A 19,586-nucleotide genomic window follows, 5' to 3' on the forward strand; every position below is an offset into this window, starting at 1 on the left:
TAATGGGGTCTGGTGCCCTCTTCTGGCCTGCAGGCATACACACAGACAGAATATTGTATACATAATAAGTAAATAAATATTTTTAAGAAAAAAAAAGTTCTTCCAGAAAATAATGATTCATTCTAATATCTACTCCAAATACAGCGACTTGGCTTAATTCCTCCAATAGGCCTTCTGAACGAGCTTGTTGGGGGAACGTTGGAGAATTTAGAGCACTGGGTTAAAGAAGCCTTACTATACTGTCAACCTTCCTAATGCTGTGACCCTTTAATACAGTTCCTCATGTTGTGATGACCTCAATCATAAAGTTACTTTGTTGTACTTCATAACTATAGTTTTGCTACTATTATGAATTGTAATATAAATATCTGATAAGCAGAATATCTGACATGTGACCCCTATGAGGGGTCTTTTGAATCCCCAAAAGGGTCACAACCCACAGGATGAAAACCACTCCTGCAAGCAGAGCCGAATGGGTCATTCTGGTGGAAGCTGGGAAGATCTGACCACCAAGAGAAGTGACGGTGAAGGAAGGCCAAGCTCATGAGGTTTCAGAGAACAAGGGTTCTGTTAGGATTGAGCAAGGGGCTATTTGTGCTGCACGCTGTCAAAGAGTATTGTTGGAATGCCAGAATGGTATTTGTTTTCACTCTTTCGCTCTTTGGACTCTTTGGAGGCCCATCACCCAGCTCCCAGATAAATTACACATGGAGGCTTATTCTTACTTATTTATGCCAGGCCTTAGCTTGGCTTGTTTCCAGCCAGCTTTTCTTAACTTAAATTATCCTGTCTACCTTATACCTCTGGACTTTTACCTTTCTTACTTCTGTATATCGTACTTTCGCCACTCTTACTCCATGGGTGGCAGGGTTGGATTCTGTACATGGGGCTCCTGGGTGAGCTGTGCATGAAGCTGTGATGGTCATGGTTGATGCGTCAGAAATGTGGCTGTATGCCAGAACGCCTCCAGGTACCAAGTAGAGCTGGCCCAAGAGAAAGGACACTTGTACTTCAGGTACCAGAGCTGTATGGGGTGGAGCTACTCAAGGCCCTTGGAGTCCCAGATGATGGTACCACAAGCTCTGGATATTGGATACATAGCTTCAGAGGCTGGTGCTTCCTCAATGGCTTTCAGCCTTGGTTTAGTGTAACCTTTCCTTGCTATCATCAAATTTCTCCATTTGGGGATGGGAAGATTTCCTCTGATAGCCAGTGTGTACTGGAAATACATAAGTTGTGTTTTGACTTCACAGGCTGAAGTATGCCTATGGCTCACAAAAAGACTTCAGACTGGAGACTTTTGACCAGTGTTGAAACTGTTAACATGACAGGGATCCTCGGAGTTGGGCTAAATGTGTGTTTCACTCTGTGATGGCCCTGAGCCTTTTGAGGCCAGTAGTAGAGGATTATGATTTCAGTGTGACTTGTCTCTCAGAGGCTCAAGTGTTTGAAGACCTAGTTCCTAACTTGTGGTACTCCATTGGGAAGCTGTAGAAACTTTGGGATACAGACCCTTCCTAAGTGACGTGGGCTACTGTGGGCTACTAGATCTTGAGGTTTGTTATACAGACTGGTCCTGACTCCAGCCAACCTCTCTGCTTCCTCACCTTTGCGGACACAACAAACTACTTCATAAGTTGTCACTGCCATGAATCCAGACTCTTCGGCCACAGTGCCTTCCTCACCATGTTGGGCTCTCCCTCCCAAAACATGACCCAAGAGAAACCACTCATCCTTGGAATAGTCTGTGACAGGTATTTTGTTGCTCGTATGATGACATACTTCCCCTGTCTCTACCCAGAGAGAACTCCTCTGGATCAGTTCTTAGTAGAGGCCTTAGACGCCCACATTTTTACAAAACTCGGCTGATTTTGATGCACATCCCCAGCTGGAATTTGGGGTGAGATTTTTGTTTTTGCCATTTGTTGCTTTGATTTTTCTTGTGGGGCGGTTTGTTTGGTTTTGTGTGTGTTGTGTGTGTGTGTGTGTGTGTGCGCACGCACATGCGCCCACGTGCGTGCACGCAAATGCTCATGCATGTTTTTGCAGTCTCTTCCTGTGTGGACCAGGCTGTCCTAGCTGGAGCTCACAGCAATGGGATCTGAACGAAAGGATGGTGTGAATGAATATCTTTAATCATCACGTGAATTTCCAATAGGACTCACAGACTAAAGAATTACTGCCCATAGCAACCCTCTATGGTAAGGAGGAGCATTTTCCCACCATACAGGTGGACAACAGGCACTCAACATCACAGAAGTAATTAGGGGAGGTCCCAGAGCTCAAGAGCTGCTCCGTCTCTGAGATGGTCCAGTATTTTCCCCTCTACCTATCCTTGCTTTTGCGGGAGCACTTTTTCTCTCAGACCCAGAGGAATCCTTCTCTAGGACTAATCCTCCTGACTGATAGAGCTGCGGGTTCCCTCCTCTCTTGTGGTCTGTGCTAATTTGTTCAGTGCTGCGTCTGTCTGTGGAGTAACTAGTTCATGCTGGTCACTTTGGCACTGAACACATGGACAAAGTTGTCGCTCTCACGGAACCTAGCGGGTCAGTAGACAAAAAAAATCATCAGATGAATTCAGACTGTGGTAACAGTTAAACATTAAGTAAGAGAATGTGATGGCATTTCCAACAGAGGACCAGGAAGAATCTCTGAACTCTCTGGAGATGGAACCTCTTCATTAGGACCCGAGGGATGATCCAGCCATGTGCAGAACTGGAGAACACCTCAATCAAATAAAATAGCCCAAGACAACAAATGCTGACTAGGATGCAGGGGGAGGAATCACTAAGTGTAGCTCACTGTTGGTGGGAGTATAGGACCTCCAACATGGCAGGACAAGGTTCCTCAGAAACTTAAAACAGAATATCATGAGATATGGCTATCCCATTCCTGGGTACATGTATTGTAAGAAGTCTAAGTCAAAATGCTACAGAGATACACACTTGTTTGTATTTATTGATGGGCTATTTATAACTATCAAATAAGGAATCAGCCTGTGTGCTATACACACATACAGAGACACAGATTCATTCAATAGAGCATCACCCAGCCTTAAAGAACAATTAAACCTTTAGGCTCCAGGGTACTGTCTGGGACTGCAGAGCACCATGTTAAGCAATGTAAGCTGTTCTCAGAAAGTACCTCATGTTTTCCTTCAGAAGTGCAGTCTGTATTTTTTAATATTTATTTATTTATTTATTATATATACAATATTCTGCCTGCATGTATCCATGTGGGACAGAAGAGGGCATCAGATCTCATTACAGATTACAGATGGTTGTGAGCCACCATGTGGTTGCTGGGAATTGAACTCAGGACCTCTGGAAGAAAAGCCAGTGCTCTTATCCTCTGAGCCTATCTCAAAAGACAAAACAAAGCAAAACGAAAGAAAGAAAGAAAGAAAGAAAGAAAGAAAGAAAGAAAGAAAGGAAGGAAGGAAGAAAGGAAGGGGAAAGAAAGGAAGAAAGGAAGAAAGAAAGGAAGAAAGAAAGGAAGGGGAAAGAAAGGAAGAAAGGAAGAAAGAAAGGAAGAAAGAGAGAGAAAGAAAGAAAGAAAGGAAGGAAGGAAGGAAGAAAGGAAGAAAGGAAGGGGAAAGAAAGGAAGAAAGAGAGAGAGAAAGAAAGAAAGAAAGAAAGAAAGAAAGAAAGAAAGAAAGAAAGAAAGAAGAAAACCAACTCCCTGGTTCGTCACGCTGGACTTGAATGGAACTATTTCTTTGCTATGTCATGCCACAGATATCCCCACAAGCTTAAAGTCATTCCTATTAACAGTCCATCCAACAAAGTACTAAATTAAATTTCTATATTAAAACCTTCTAAAGCCCGTACCATCACAAGGGAATAAACATTAGAACAGTTTATATGCAAAGGAAGAAAGATGAAGAGCACAAATTTGCATGGCACATGCATGCGGCTGCCTGTTAAAGCGCATGTTTCCCTGGCTAATTACAATATTAAGTAAGGACGCCTGCACCTGTGCTAGAATACAGTCGACTCATTATGAGCATGGCCGGGAATTTTCCCTGTGTCTCCCATTGTCTGCAATGTTATTTGAATAATCAGCTTCAAAATAGGTCTCCCTGGTGGGAGGACTGTATTGTGCAGGTTCCAGAGATCACATTCATAGTAGAAAGTCACATCTTATCTTGAGGTGTGGGTGTCTTCCTGCTCATGAAAACACTTCCAGGAAGAGATCTGCCTGACGAAAGCTACAGGCAATTCATGTACGGCATTTAATCAAAACTGACCGCACCACAATGCCCCCCCATTGGCTGCTGTTTATTAGAAACATTGGCACAACGGTGGGGATTGATGATGGAAGCAGCAGAGTAAGAGAAGGCTTCACCCAAGACTGTTTAGAAATCAATCGATGATAAGCTAAGAAAGCAAAGAAAGTGACCAAGAGTGCCCATGGGTTGGGGCAGGTGACTTGCCAGTCCCCAGGTGAATGGATAATACAGTCATTGATTGTACTGATGACTCCAACTCCCCCCCAAAAATAAATTTTCCCAGAAAAATAAGTGCATATAAAACTCTACAAAAGAGCCAGGGGGGTGGTGGCACACGCCTTTAATCCCAGCACTCAGGAGGCAGAGGCAGGAGGATCTCTATGAGTTCGAGGCCAGTCTGGGCTACAAGAGCTAGTTCCAGGACAGGCTCCAAAGCCACAGAGAAACCCTGTCTCAAACAATCAAACAAACAAACAAACAAAAGTGTGCGTGCAAGCTAAAAAAAAAATCATATTAAAGTCAATTTTTATTTTTAATCCAGCAATAATTGGATCAAATCAAAAGTTTAGAAGGCACCTGGAGCGTAGTGGAACACGGGGTCTGTAAGGGTCCAAGTGATCTACGCAGACTGAGCCCAGAGTCTACAGTACCCTCGTATTTGGTTTTGTTTTGTTTTTTATTTTTTTTTGGTTTTTCGAGACAGGGTTTCTCTGTGGCTTTGGAGCCTGTCCTGGAACTAGCTCTGTAGACCAGGCTGGTCTCGAACTCACAGAGATCCACCTGCCTCTGCCTCCCGAGTGCTGGGATTAAAGGCGTGCACCACCACCGCCCGGCTTTTTTCTACCCTCGTATTTGGAATCAGATAAACCAACACAAGTCCTAGGCTTTGTGGACTGAACCTACCGTCCTATATGCTGAAATACCCCTGCAGGTGTGGGGTTACTACACTGTGAAGGGCATTGACCTTGTCCACCTGCAAGTGATACAGCCTGAGGAAAGAAGCTAAAATCTGTGACTGGCAGCAGAGCTCCTCACAAGGACCAGCACGCTCTGAATTTGACTGAGTGTCATTAGACCCTCCCCGCAGGGCTGTTTGGGCACTACGTGTATCTGCCATGGGTTGGGGGCAGGGCTGGAATACAATGCTTCAGGCTGGGGGAAGCTGGACTCGGGAGGCAGAGGCAGGCGGATCTCTGTGAGTTCGAGGCCAGCTTAGTCTACCAAGGGAGTTCCAGGACAGGCTCCAAAGCCACAGAGAAACCCTGTCTCGAAAAACCAAAAAAAAAAAAAAAAAAAAAAGAAAATGCCATTGTAACTGTCAGAGGGAAACGAGAGAATTATTCAATGCCATGACTCTCTCTGTGCACAGAGGCTTATTAGCTGCCCTAACGAAGCTAATGGACTCATTAGTACCCAAAAAGCCACTTGCCCTTAAGGCAGGAGGAAGGCAAAAATTTCTTTTGGTTGTATTTTGTAATCTGGAGCCTTCTGTCACTTTAGTTCTGAAGAACAATATATCTTCTCTAAATCATGTTCATAGAGAGAGCTCGTTTGGAAGAAAAATATCCCATTTCACACAATGACTCGCACTGTCAATAACTAGTGTCTAGTTTGGAAACAGCTAGAACTGAAGCACTTCTGAAGTTGCGGAGGAGGTGACAGGGTGGGTAAACGTGTGTTAGGAGCGAGAATGGTGTGGGGGGGGGTCTCTGTATGCTTGTCAAGATCTTCTATTGGTAGAGGTGTTAATCATTTGTAAGGCTTTCAGACCGCCGTGTGGAGGTTTCTCTTCTCAAAGGGTAACATTACAGCCCTTCATTTTAATGTTCCACTTGTAAACAGACTCTCTGGGTTAACAACAAATAATTGAGAGAACATGAAGATTGAAGAGTTTCACATCTAGCCAGGCATGGTGGTGCACGCCTTTAATCCCAGTACTTGAGAGGCAGAGGCAGGAGGATCTCTGTGAGTTCGAGGATACCCAGTCTACAGAGTGAGTTCTAAGACAGCCAGGGCTACCCAGTGAGCCCCTGCCTGCCCGCCCCCCGCCCCATTGTGGATGGTGCAATGTCTGGGCTGGTGGTCCTGGGTTCTATAAGCAAACAGGCTAAGCAAGCTATGAGGAGCAAGCAGGTAAGCAGCTCCCATCCATGGCCTCTGCTTCCAGGTTCCTGACCTGCTTGAGTTCCTGTCCTGACTTCCATCCGTGATGAACAGTGGAAGCAAAAGCCAAATAAACCCTTTCCTCCCCAGCTTGCTTTAGGTTATAGCAATAGAAAATCCTAAATTAGGAGCCCAGTTACAGTAATCCCCTCCCCTCTGCTCACCACTGGGTCGTAATTCAAACTGTAAGTCCTTTAACCTGCCTCTGGCAGCTTGTGTCTTCTCTGAAAAAGACGAAATAACAGGCTTATGGGAGGTTCAGGAAGGCAGTTCTCGCGTTTCCCTTGAGCTAATGAAAATGTGTGACAGGTGTTTCAATACAGTCACCTCGGTGGGAAGGGGGACACTGGGGCTGCCGTGGAAGCTCTTAGACCTCACGTTCTCGTACCATTTCGGGTCAATAGAATGGAGGGCTCCATACTTCCGGCCCTACTCCAGGGGCTACAGAGACCGGAAGACCAATGTCAGCCATTTACTCCTCCTTTTCTGATAAGGGAAGCCCATCACCAATCCCCAGAGCCACAGCCTGACACCCAGCTGTCCCCCTCACAAGCACCCTGCTCCATAGCAGCCAAATTCACAGTTTCCGGGTGTGTTTGGTGGAATTCCCAATTCCCGTAGTTTTAGAACCCAGCTAAAAATACAGTGTCGACAGGCACATGGCCCAGAATTGGGAGCCAAGAGAAGGCTGAGGGGTAAAAAAAGAAGGGTGATTCTTCAAGGGGAGCAGAGGAGGCAGCGAGAAACTGGGGCCCTGTGGTGACACAGGGGTGGAGGAGGCTGTGGGCCTGCAGAGGGAAAAGGGAAATGATTCTTTAACAATGCCCTGGGGGAATGGAAAAGCTCCCTCTTCCAAATTACCTTCCTTTGCTCTCAGTTTATTTTTTTTAAATATTTATTTATTAATTATGTATACAATATTCTGTCTGTGTGTATGTCTGTAGGCCAGAAGAGGGCACCAGACCTCATTACAGATGGTTGTGAGCCACCATGTGGTTGCCGGAAATTGAACTCAGGACCTTTGGAAGAGCAGGCAATGCTCTTAACCACTGAGCCATCTCTCCAGCCCCCTTTACTCTCAGTTTAAATGGCCTCACAGAGTCCTCTATATGAGCCCCAGGTTTTGGATTTCCCCCCCACACACAGGGTTTCTCTGTGTAGCTCTGGCCATCCTAGAACGCCACTCTATAGACCAGCTAGCCTTGAATTTAGAGAGATTGTCCACCTCTGCTTCTTGGGTGTTGGGATTAAAGGTGTATTCCACCACTACCCAGCTAAAGCCCAGGTTTTATAGATGCAGTTTTGTTGGAGAATGTTATTTTCAGGAGTGTTACTTTTGTTTAGGCTGCATTTGATTAACTGTGAAGCTGTGATTCTTTGCCTGTCTAAAACACATGATGGTCTAATAAAGAGCTGATCGGCCAATAGCGAGGCAGGAGCAAGGATAGGCGGGGCTGGCAGGCAGAGAGGATAAACAGAAGGAGAAATCTGGGAGGAGAGAGAAGAACGACCAGGAGAACAAGGAGAGGAGGACGCTAGGGGCCAGCCACCCAGCAATGGAGTAAGAAGGAAAGTAAGATATACATAATTAAGAAAGATAAAAGCCCAGAGGCCAAAAGTAGTGGGGATAATTTAAGCTAAGAAAAGCTGGCAAGAAACAAGCCAAGCTAAGGCCGGGAATTTATAACTAGGAATAAGCCTCCATGTGTGATTTATTTGGGAGCAGAGTGGCGGAACCCCCCAAAAGCCAAAAGAGTAAAAAAAAAAAAAATCACACAACACAATTTGCTATATTTTTTCTTCTTTGTACTTGACCTGTGTCTTAGTTAAGGTTACTTATTGCTGTGATTAAAACACCATGACCAAAGCAACTTGGGGAGGAAAGGGCTGATTTGGCTTACACATCCTTACTCTGTTCGTTGTCGAACAGGGCAGGAACCTGGAGGCAGGAGCTGTTGCAGAGGCCAAGGTGGGCGCAGCTATCTTCCTCTGGCTTATTCAGCCTGCTTTCTTACAGAACCCAGGACCAGCAGCCCGGGGATGACACCACCCACAACGGGCTGGGCCCTTCCCTATCAGTCATTCATAAAGAAAATGCCTTACAGCCGGATCATTTGGAGACATTTTCTCAATTGAGGTTCCCTCTTTCAGGTAACTCTAGCTTGTGTGTCAAGCTGACATAAGACCAGCAGCACAACCCTAACCATACTTGCGGATGCAGTACAGACTGATAACTCAATCCAATACATGTACACGCAATGTGCCATGGTCAAATTAGAGTGGTTAGCAGTCCCATATCCTTGAACATTTAGCCGTGCCGTGTGATGGAAACTCTGAATTCCTATTCTCTGGTTATTTTAAAAATTGTGTTTTTTCCCCCCAAGGAAGATTGAAAATGTTTAAAGACTGGTCCAAACTGTGGAAGACAGTTCGGTCAGCAAAGTGCTTGCTATGCGCACAGGGCCTGCCTGAGTTTGCTCCTCAGAGCATGGTGGTGGGCACCAGTGACCCCTATGCTGGAAAGACAGAGATGGACGGATATCTGGGGCTCACCACAACTCTCAGGTCCCAATGAGAGATCCTGAATAAAAAGCAAAACAAAACAAAAATCAAAGCGGATGGCCCCTGAGGAACACTACCTGGGGTTGACCACCACCACCGCACACGCACCAGGCATGATGGTGCACACTTGTAATTCTTGTGACTCCAGTGCTAGGGAGGGAGAGACAGGTGATCCCTGGGGCTGGCTGGCTGGGCAGCCCAGATGAATCAATAAGGTCCGGGTGAAAGTGAGAGACTGTCAGTGGAGCGGTGGACCACATGCACCGAGTAAACACTACACAGTCCATGCTCTCCCCACCCCAAGGCTCAGAACCAGAACAGAAAGGGAGGCAGAAAGCATGGAAACTCGAGCAAAACGGTGTCTTCTGGACCCAACAGGATCTGCACACCACTGTGCGTGAAGTCACAGCAGCTGTGGCTGCCGGCGCATGACCTGCGGGAGATCAAACCAGACAACATTCTAGCACTGTGCAGGAAGAGGTCCATGGAGCTCCACCCCTGAGGCACTGTGGACAGCTGACAGCCTCGGGGAGAGGAAGAGTCGGTTCTCTGTAAGGGTGTGGCCCCAGGTGTGCTGACCACCCTGCGAGGAATGGCCCGCAGTCACACCACGTGCGTGAGCAGCACGAACTGGATTCAGGGGCTTGTTTTGAAAAAGAGGACATGGAATCAGAATGGAGTCGGGAGGGAAGGGGAGGGCCCAGGTGGAAAAGGAGTCGGGAGGTGAATATAATTAATGCATTGCATGAAATTCCCAAAGAATTAATTACAATATTATATTTAAAAAAAACAAGTACGTTTTTTTTTTTTTTTTTTTTTTTTTTTTTTGGTTTTTCGAGACAGGGTTTCTCTGTGGCTTTGGAGCCTGTCCTGGAACTAGCTCTTATAGACCAGGCTGGTCTCGAACTCACAGAGATCCGCCTGCCTCTGCCTCCCGAGTGCTGGGATTAAAGGCATGCGCCACCACTGCCCGGCAAAACAAGTAGTTCTGAAGCAAGAAAATGAAAGTGAGAGCCAGTCCAGCTTCAAAGAACAAGGTAGATGGTGTCCCGTGGAACCTTCAAGAACACTTCCCAGTCTCTGAAGACCACCGCTTAGTTTCTATTTCCAGGAGGTGAACTTTACATTGTTTTAATATTGAGTTTTATTCGTTTTGAGGCGGGGTCTCTTTACATAGCCCTGGCTGTCTGACACGTCACTATGAGACCAGGCTGGCCTCAAACTCAGAGATTCTCCTGGCTCTGCTGGACTTAAAGGCATATGTCAGCAAGCCTGGTTTAATTTTAAACTCTTTTATGTCAAGGCTCTGTGTGTGTAGGTGTGTAGGTGTATGGGTAGGTTTAAGTATGTGTCTGTGCGTGTATATAAGTGTGTGTATATAGGTGTATGGGTAGGTGTGTGTTGTGTATGTAAGTGTGTATATATAGGTGTATGGGTAGGTGTGTGTTGTGTATGTAAGTGTGTATATAGGTGTATGGGTAGGTGTGTGTTGTGTATGTAAGTGTGTGTATATAGGTTATGGGTAGGTGTATGCATGTGTCTGTGTGTGTGTATAGGTGTATGGGTCGGTGTGTGTGTGTCTGTGTGTGTATATATAGGTGTATGGGTAGGTGTATGCATGTGTCTGTGTGTATAGGTACGAGTCGAGATACCCATGTGGAAGTCAGAAGACTGTTTACAGGAGTAGGCTCTCTCCTTCCACCATGTGGGCCTTGGGGGTCAAGCTCAGATCGTCTGGCTCAGTAGTAAGCACTATTACCTTCTGAGCCATCTCACTGGCCCAAGATCAACTTTTCAGATTCAACATGTAAGGAAGATAGTGGAGTGTTTGGCTTTCTGCGCCTGGTTCATTTCCTTTAACAACCTCTTCCTGTCCTATTCCTGTTGATACAAATGACAAGATTCCCACCTTCTTGTGGCTGTACAATAGTCTGATGTATATATGAATATGGAACACTGTTCCTTCACTGATGGATACCAAGATTGATGACATCTTGACTCCTTGTTGGGGCCAGTGATTGCACTAGGAATGCGCGTGCAGGTGTCTCTTTGATTTGCTGAGTCATTTCCTTTGGGTGCCTGCCCAGCAGTGGGGTAGCTAGCCCGTGTGGTCGTTCTATTTGTCGTTTCTGAGGAACCTCCTTAGTGTTTTCTAGAATGGTTGCACTAATTAACATTCCCATCAGGAGTTCCCTGTCTTCCTCACCCTCCCTGCATTTGGTATTATTTTTTTTTTGTCTTTTAGATAATGGCCGGATAATGCGATAAGATGGCATGACTGTGCAAATCGATTTGCATTTCTCTGATGATTAGTGATGTTGAATTTTTTTCCACAGAGCTGCATGTACTCTTTTGAGGAAGGTCTATTCAGATCATTTACTCGTTCTTTTAAAACTATTTACTGTATTATCATTATGTATATGGGTGTGTGTCTGTGCACGTATGTGGGATTCCCTGGAGCTAGAGTGGATATGCATGTAGATACTGGGAACTGAATTCAGGTCCTTTGTAAGAGCAGTTCAGGCTTAACTGCTGAGCCATTCTCTCCAGCCCCAATTTGCCTATTCAGTAACTGAATTATTTTTTTCTACTGTTTCAAGTTCCTTATATATTCTAGATACTAAGACCTTGTTGGATAAATAATTTGTAAATAACTCATTCTGTAAGTCATCTGTAAATCCTCTCAGTCTGCAAGTTCTCTCCCCTCAGCTGACTGCCTCTTTTGTTGCTAAAGTACATTTTATTCTAAGTGTATGATCTTAATTGATCCATTGAAAGATAATCTGAGGACTAAAATGTACCCTTAGAACTTCTTAACTCTGAGGATGGTAATAAAGTGTCTACATGTGTTTAAAACCCCAACAAGTAGAACAGCAGCAAGATTAACTTAGTCCCATACAACACTACTTCTTAGGTGTGCAATGGATTTAATGAATATCGAGATGTCCCTTTGCCCATCATTGCTAAATTAGATACTTTTCTTGTTGTGATAAAAATACCTGACAAAAGTGACCTAAGGAAAGAGAGGGTTTATTTTGTCTCATGGTTTGAAGGGATACAGTCTATTCAGCAGAAGGCAGAACAGCAGAAGGGGCCAGCTGCTCACACTGTATCCACAGCCAGGAAGGAGAGAGGGATGGACATTTGTGCTCAGTGAGTCCTCTGTTTTTAATATAACCCAGCCTACGGAATGTGCTCCCTGGAATTAAGGTGAGTCCTCTCATTTCAATTACCCTAACCTAGGAAATCACAGACATGCCCAGAATCTTGTCTCCTTGTGACTCTAGATCCTGTCAATTGACAATTAATATCAATTATGACAATTACTCTTTTTTTGTATATCAAAAGTCCCTTCAATCTAGAAAGTAAATAAAGATCACTCGGGATTGCTGCCCACAGACGTGATCCTTTGGATCGGAGCTTTTAAAACACTTCAAGGGCTAACTTGTGCCCAAAAGTGACACATCCAGATGGTTTTCCAAATGGAGTCTCCCAAATCTCTAAAAATTCTATAGAGCAAGGAAGAAAAAAAATGCTTTGGTATTTTGAAATTCAGAATGTCATTGGTCTAAATATAACAGAAACGGCACCCTTTGAGTATCAGTGAAGAATCCGAAGTAATAGTTAGCAAATATGATCCTCATTAAAATAATAAGAAGCCAACGCCTCAAAATAATTCATCCTAACAATACTAATCATTATCAGAATATTTATTAGTGAAACTCGCATTACAGATTAAAAGAAAATGTATGTAGATCCATGCTTAAAAGACATAAAAATCGCTAGTGTCTGATTAAAAAATAGTAAAAGGAACATGGATGGATACTTCCTTAAGATTATATGGAAACCCAAGAACCGTTAAAATGGAAATAGAAAAAGTAAAAAGAACAAAAACAATCACAGTAGTAAACAGAAAAGTGAATAACAGAGTGACTGAACACACAGTCTCTGAAGTTGGCATCTCAGGCTCCTACGTCCAGTTCCACCCCTGGCTGTGTGGCCTTTACTTAATCTCCTGATGCCTGAAGAGCGCAGCCTTCGCGTCTATGCACAGGGATCTTCTAAAGACTAAATGAGCCAATCTCAGGGGCTTTGTTTAGAATGTACTTGGCACATAGTGCCATATGCAGTGTATAAATAGATACACACACATCAAAAAGCTGAGATCATGGCCAGTGACGTGGCTCAGTGGGTAAAAGGCGCTTCTATTTCCAAGTCTGACAGCATTAGTTGGATCCCTGGGATGCACATGACAGAAGGAAAAACCTGATTTCATCAAGTTGTCTTCTGATCTCTATGCACACACATTGTACACATACACGCACATACACACGCACATGTACTTGTACACAAGCAAACATACATATGCACATATAAATAAATAAAGGTAGCTTTACATTTTTTTTAAAAAAAAAAAGCTGAATTCATGTTGAAACACCAAAATCATTTCCATACAAGTCAGAATAAGATTAAAACATTCAATGTTAATTCCACTATTTAGGTTTTCATTCTAGAAACATTAGTCAAGACCGCGTAATAAAAACTAGAATTTTGTGCCAGGCGGTGGTGGCGCATGCCTCTAATCCCAGCACTCGGGAGGCGGGTCTCTGTGAGTTCGAGACCAGCCTGGTCTACAAGAGCTAGTTCCAGGACAGGCTCCAAAACCACAGAGAAACCCTGTCTCAAAAAACCAAAAAAAAAAAAAAACAAACAAACAAACTAGAATTTTATAAATGCAGATGAACAAAAGGTAGGGCCGTTGTTTTCAGACAAGATACAGACCCTGGAAATACTAGAGACCCAAGTAAAGCCTGCCGGAAACAAATATGACGTGTTGGATTTATCTAACACAGTTACTATCCCAAAAGGAAACTGAAAAAAAGCAACCTCAGGACACTCTATGCAGGAGGCTAAGGTTTTGAAAATCTACCTTGGCAACGTAACGTCGGAGATTCCCACGTGCCCAGGGCCGTGCAGCGTGAAACTCCATCTCCCGAGACGCTGAGAAACCCCTCTTTGCAGCTGTAACGGACCTGACCGCCCAGCGTGGAGCTGTAATTCCCTGTGATGTAGCCGCCAGGGACTTCCGGAGGGGGGCCACAGTCTATTTCTAAAACACAAAAACATGTCGCGTTCTTTACGAATGCACGTTTTCAGAATCCTCCACCTCTCCACCCACAACCCGTGCCTCACACCCCCAGGCCCTATTTTAAGAGCACTGGTCCGTTTCCCTAAGGCTCTGAGTGTATTTCCAGCGATTGTCCTTACTGCTCTTCCGCCACCCCCCACCCCCCCCACCCCTCGTAATACAACAGCATCTACACAAAGCAGAAGGAATTACCTATCAGCCCCGACTCATGTTCACTAATGAGATGCCTTGGCCAACGAAGTAAAAATCTGAGGCAAACTCCCTTAAATTTCGTGCACTTTCTTAATTGTCAAGGTCACCTTTGAGATGCTGGGTTCTTACCAGACCTAACAGGCAAGAGTTAATACCAAAATATCCATGAATTGCTAAAGTTTATAAACCCTTGAAGTTGACTGATCAGTTTTTTTGCCTTAACATGACTCTATCTTGACTGGGTCGTTTGTTTCATTTCATAAAAAATATGTGAAGATGATATCTACTCGTGTCTCCAATGCAGACCCATAAACGTCGGAACACGAGAAAATGATACCCACCAGGTCTCACCTCCCGATGCTGACTCTCTGGCAGATGCCTACCTGTGCACGCTGTGCCATCTGTGCTTGGGTGGAAGGGCTCAGGACCGTCCTTTGCCACGTATCCTTCCACGCAGTAGCATTCAAAGCTCCCAGGAGTGTTGATACACTGACCTCCATGACGGCACAGGCCAGGAACTTCACACTCATTTACGTCTGGAGACCCATCCCAAGATAGAAAAAGAGGGGAGAAAACCAGAAAAGACTGAAGAACATTGTGGTGGTCACGTTTTCACATTGTCTAGCAACACCAATAATGCATGCGCTTGTTTGCCATCATATTCTAATTTAATTTTGTTCCTTAAAGGTTCTTTGTGTAAATTCTTCATACCAAAGACACTGAAAGCATAGGAAATGTTAAATTATTAGATTATAAATACTTCCCAGTGTGTTGAGAATTAAAAAAAAAAAAAAAGAGCTAGGCAGTGGTGGTACATACCTTTAATCCCAGCACTTGGGAGGCAGAGGCAGGCAGATCTCTATGAATTTGAGGCTCGCCTGGTCTACAAAGTGAGTTCCAGGCTAGCCAAGGGTACATAATGAGATCCTGTCTCAAAAATTAAAGAAAAAAAATTAATGGTTTACAAGAGGTGGCTCACTTATAGTTTCAGAGGTTCATTCAGTCCATTATCAACATGGCAGGGAGCATGGCGGCATGCAGGCAGACAAGGTGCTGGCTACATCTTGATCAGAAAGCAACAGGAAGTGGACTGTCTCATTGGGCATAGCTTGAACATATATGAGCCCTCAAAGCCCACTTCTACAATGACACACTTCCTCCAACAAGACCACACCTACTCCAACAAGGCCATACCTCCCATTAGTGCCATTTCTTTGGGGGCTATTTTCTTTCAAGCCACCACACATGGTCTATAAGAAGCCTGGCTTCCTTTTTCTTTTCCTTAGAATTTTGTGGCTATGCTGTAAGGAAGTCTTGTGCTTAGGAGAAGCCTCAAGGAAGATCCCTGAAGAGGATCTTCATGGAATGGAGAAGCCATGTGGAGAACCAAAGCAACCAAGCCAGTTGTCAGTTTGGAGTTCTAAGACACAAAAGGCCTCCTTTAGTGTGTCATCTAAGCCACCAGTTCAGTGTAATCATTCAGTCCATAGCAGATATAAAAAGAATCATATGACCAAACCAGAAATTGTGGGAAATACCCAATTGTTCAGTGTGTGTATGTGTGTGTGTGTGTGTGTGTGTGCGCGCGCGTGTGTGCGCTTGCACGTGCATCTATACATGTTCGTGTGTGTGAGGGGAGGCATACATATGCCATGGTATGTAGGTGAACCAGAGAACAACCTCATATACCCATCCTTGCCTTCTGCCTCATTATGGGCAGGGTCCCTCTGCTGTCCAGTGCTGTATACGCCACACTAGCTGGCTCAGAAGCCCACAGGGATCCTTCTGTCTCCACCTCACCATGAGAGAACTACATTACCGCTACCATGTGTTACCACTTCTGGCTTCACATGGGCCTGGGGATCTGAACCCCAGCCTCCACCTTACCCAGGGAACCTTGTCCTCCGCCCATAAATTGCTCTTTAAAGCCACTAAACCTAAGGGGATCTTTGGGTGGCGTAGTAAACAATCGAAATTCCCCGAACGCATGAAGAGCTCAAATAAGTGCCATTAAGAAAATAATACATCAATTTTTCAAGGGGGAATTTCTAGGAATATAATGAAATCTTACAAATTGAAAACAAACTGTGAATACCAAAAATAAAAACTCAAAAGGGCATTAAACAATAGAGAGGCCACCACTGGAAATCAGGTTTGCGAATCCAACTGGAGGAATCCTCCAGAGACACAGTGGGAAAAGTCGGTGTGAGACAGAAGTCATGAGATAAAAAAACAAAACCTTACAGTGAAAAAGAGCCGACAACTGAAGAGAAACTGAAGAAGGTAAAGGGGTAGGTCTTCAAGAGCTCATCTCCTAGCGAGGGAGAGAGCACCCCAGCTTACACATCCTGATCCAAACAGTTTGAAGGTGACAAGCGTGAACGCTGCACACAGAAGCTATTCTCCTGGGGCCAACACAGCCGACTGACTGAAAGAGGAGACTTAACCCTGGCCATCAGGAGGAGTGCCGGCCACACCCTTCCTGCTGGCTCTCTCTGAAGCTCTGTACCTGGTACCTGGTCTCCTGGGCCCAGTCTCAAGCTCTCCCATGTCTCAGTACAGGGCACCTGCTACAACCCTGACCCATCTCCAGGAAGAAAGACAAGCCTGTAGCTGATAAGGAAGGCAGTCTTTGATATAAGTGCCAGAACTACTTCAGAAGGGATAGTAAAGGGAGGAGGACCATGACCACGTTCAAAAGCAGTCTCCACAAGAGGCAAACTACAAAGACAAAGGAGGGCTTCTAGTTGTCTTAGTCCATGAGAAGTGGGGAGACAACGGGCTTTGGTGGGAAGATGGAAGATCTTCAAAAATCAGAGGTGATACCATGGAACTCTATGAATATAATAACCACCATTGTACTGCACAGTTTAAGTGGGCAGGCACGTTTTAGGAATGAAGCAACTAGAGAGAAAAAGAGCAAACCAGGTATGGGGGGGGGGGGGTCATACTTGTAATCCTAACACTTGGTGGGGGTTGGGGGCTAGAGCAGGTGGCTCACCACCACCACCAGTTCAAGGCCAGCCTGGCCTACTTAGTAAGTTTCAGGCCAGCATTGACTACAAATTCATTTTCAGCCCAGGGAACAAAGGGAAGGAGGGTGTGAGGGAGGAAGTGAAGGAGGGAGGGACAGACAGGCAGACAGGAATATACCCTCAGGATGGGTCATCAAAAACAAACACAAATAGTGGTGTGTGTATGGGTGTTATTTAATGGTAGCTGTTGAAAGAAAAGGAAAACAGAACACGAAAGCCATTTTGAAATCCATAAATAAGAGAATAAGACCCCTCCTTGAGAAAAGGAACGGGAACCCGGGAGGAATCACTCGACCTGACCTAGGACTTCCTGTCTGGAACACAGGGCTTCCCAGCAACTGAGTAACAGTTCGAGTTCTAAGAAAGGGAACAAAGCATCACGCTCTGGCTAGGCAGCGAAAAGACAGTTCAGAATCCAGAGGATTTCAGGGGCTGCACCGCTGACATTTCTGTTCTGAAAAAGAAGAGCCGAGAAAACACACAAGGCAGTGAATCAGAGCTGAGTAGACAGTGTCAAGGGAAGTGGTTGAGAGCCTCGCTCAGAGGCAGGGCAAGCCCTTAGCAGGCAGGAGGCCTGGGTTCATTTCCCAACACTGCGAAAATATGGAGGGAAATTAAAGATACCACAAAGAACGAGGAGGTCTAAAACTAGTCAAACAATATAATCACAGAACAAGGGGCTGCTGTTATGAAAAGAGTTTTAAACTATTAATAACATAAAAAACAACATCAATGTAAATCAATTTATTTCTTTTTAAAAAAGATTTATCTATTTTTACTTTATGAGTTTGTTTGCCAGCATGTGTGTCTGTGCACCCTGAATGTGCCTGGTGCCCAAGGAAGCCAGAGAGGGCATCAGATGCCCTGGAACTGGAATTACAGATATGGGTCTGAGCTGCCACATGGGTGCTGGGAATCACTCAGATCCTTCGCAAGAGCAACAAGCTCTCTTAACTGCTGAGCCGTCTCTCCGGCCCAAAGGACCAAGTTTAAGATGATTTTGTCCCTGCAGACATCAGCCCTGTTGTTAGCTTTGACGCATTCTAGCTTGGCACGAGTTCCTTGCCAGTTAGGAATCTGTCCTTCTGTGGCTTCTTCTCACCTGTCAATTTAATGAGAAATGTCTGACACTTTACCCAAGCCACTGACAAAGCAACTCAACAGACCACAATGGTAGCGACAGTCACCCCACCTTCTCTAATGGACATCTTAAAAAATACCAAGTGAGAATAAATGCAGTGCTTTTCATTGGACCTTCAAACATGGGCAAGCGGCGGAGGTATGGGATGACATGGGACTCCTGGATGCTGACCAACACTGTAGGACTCACCACAGCCATTATCAGTGAGCTTTGTGTACAGTCACTCAGCAACCTAATAGCCATAATTGTCATAATTATTGCTAATAACGACAACCGTCACATGCCACCTTCCACATGTCAAGTACTGTCCTAAACACTTCGTTGTTTATTAAATACTATATTCTTATTTAATTTCCACAACAGCCCATTTTTGAGGAAACTAAAGCCAAGACAAAGTGGTTAAGCAATTGGTCCCAGCAGCAATGGAAACTCCAGGATTTGAAGCCATGCACCTACCTGGAAGTCCATATTCAAAACCCATTATCATCCAATTGTGCATCATGAAATCAATAGTTCTCTACCTAATGGAATCGAAGATGCAATTAATTGCCTTAGTTAAGTTCAGGTGTGCCTATCACAGACAACTGCAATACTGTAACATAATTTTGACCTTTTTTTTGAGACAGGGTTTCTCTGTTGTAGCTCTGGCTGTCCTGGGACTGGACTCATGCTGTAGACCAGACTGACCTCAAACTCAGAGATCATCCAACTCCTGAGTGCTGGGATTAAAGGCATGCACTGTCATCCACTGCCAATTTTGACTTTTTTAGGATTTATTTTTATTTATGTGCATGCCTGTCTGTGCATTTCAAGTAGAGTGCAGGTGCCCTGGAAGGCCAGAGGAAGATGTTGGAAACCCTGGAGCTAGAGTTAGGGGCAGTGGTGAGCTATTCAGTGTGAGTGTTGGGACCTGAATCCAGGTCTTCTAGAAGAGCAAAAGTGCTCTTAACTACTGACCCTTCTCTCTAGTCCCATGATGCAGCACAAATTCTAGTTGGGCTTAACAATAAAAACTAGGAGTCAGCCGGGCGGTGGTGGCGCACGCCTTTAATCCCAGCACTCGGGAGGCAGAGGCAGGCGGATCTCTGTGAGTTCGAGACCAGCCTGGTCTAC

The 19,586-nt window shown here is 44.8% G+C and overlaps 1 protein-coding gene across 1 annotated transcript in view; it reads right to left on the reverse strand.

Moving 5' to 3' along the window:
• Susd1 (sushi domain containing 1) overlaps window positions 1–19,586 on the reverse strand; it is a 126,673-nt gene that overhangs the window by 79,123 nt on the left and 27,964 nt on the right. Inside the window, exons 4-5 of the mRNA XM_005362390.3 lie at window positions 14,681–14,833; window positions 13,887–14,066 (exon numbers count right to left, since the gene is read on the reverse strand). Of these exons, the coding sequence (XP_005362447.2) occupies window positions 13,887–14,066; window positions 14,681–14,833 (333 nt within the window). The remainder of the gene's footprint in view (window positions 1–13,886; window positions 14,067–14,680; window positions 14,834–19,586) is intronic.

This window comes from Microtus ochrogaster, linkage group LG5, assembly GCF_000317375.1.
Source record: "Microtus ochrogaster isolate Prairie Vole_2 linkage group LG5, MicOch1.0, whole genome shotgun sequence".
Lineage (NCBI taxonomy): Eukaryota > Metazoa > Chordata > Mammalia > Rodentia > Cricetidae > Microtus > Microtus ochrogaster.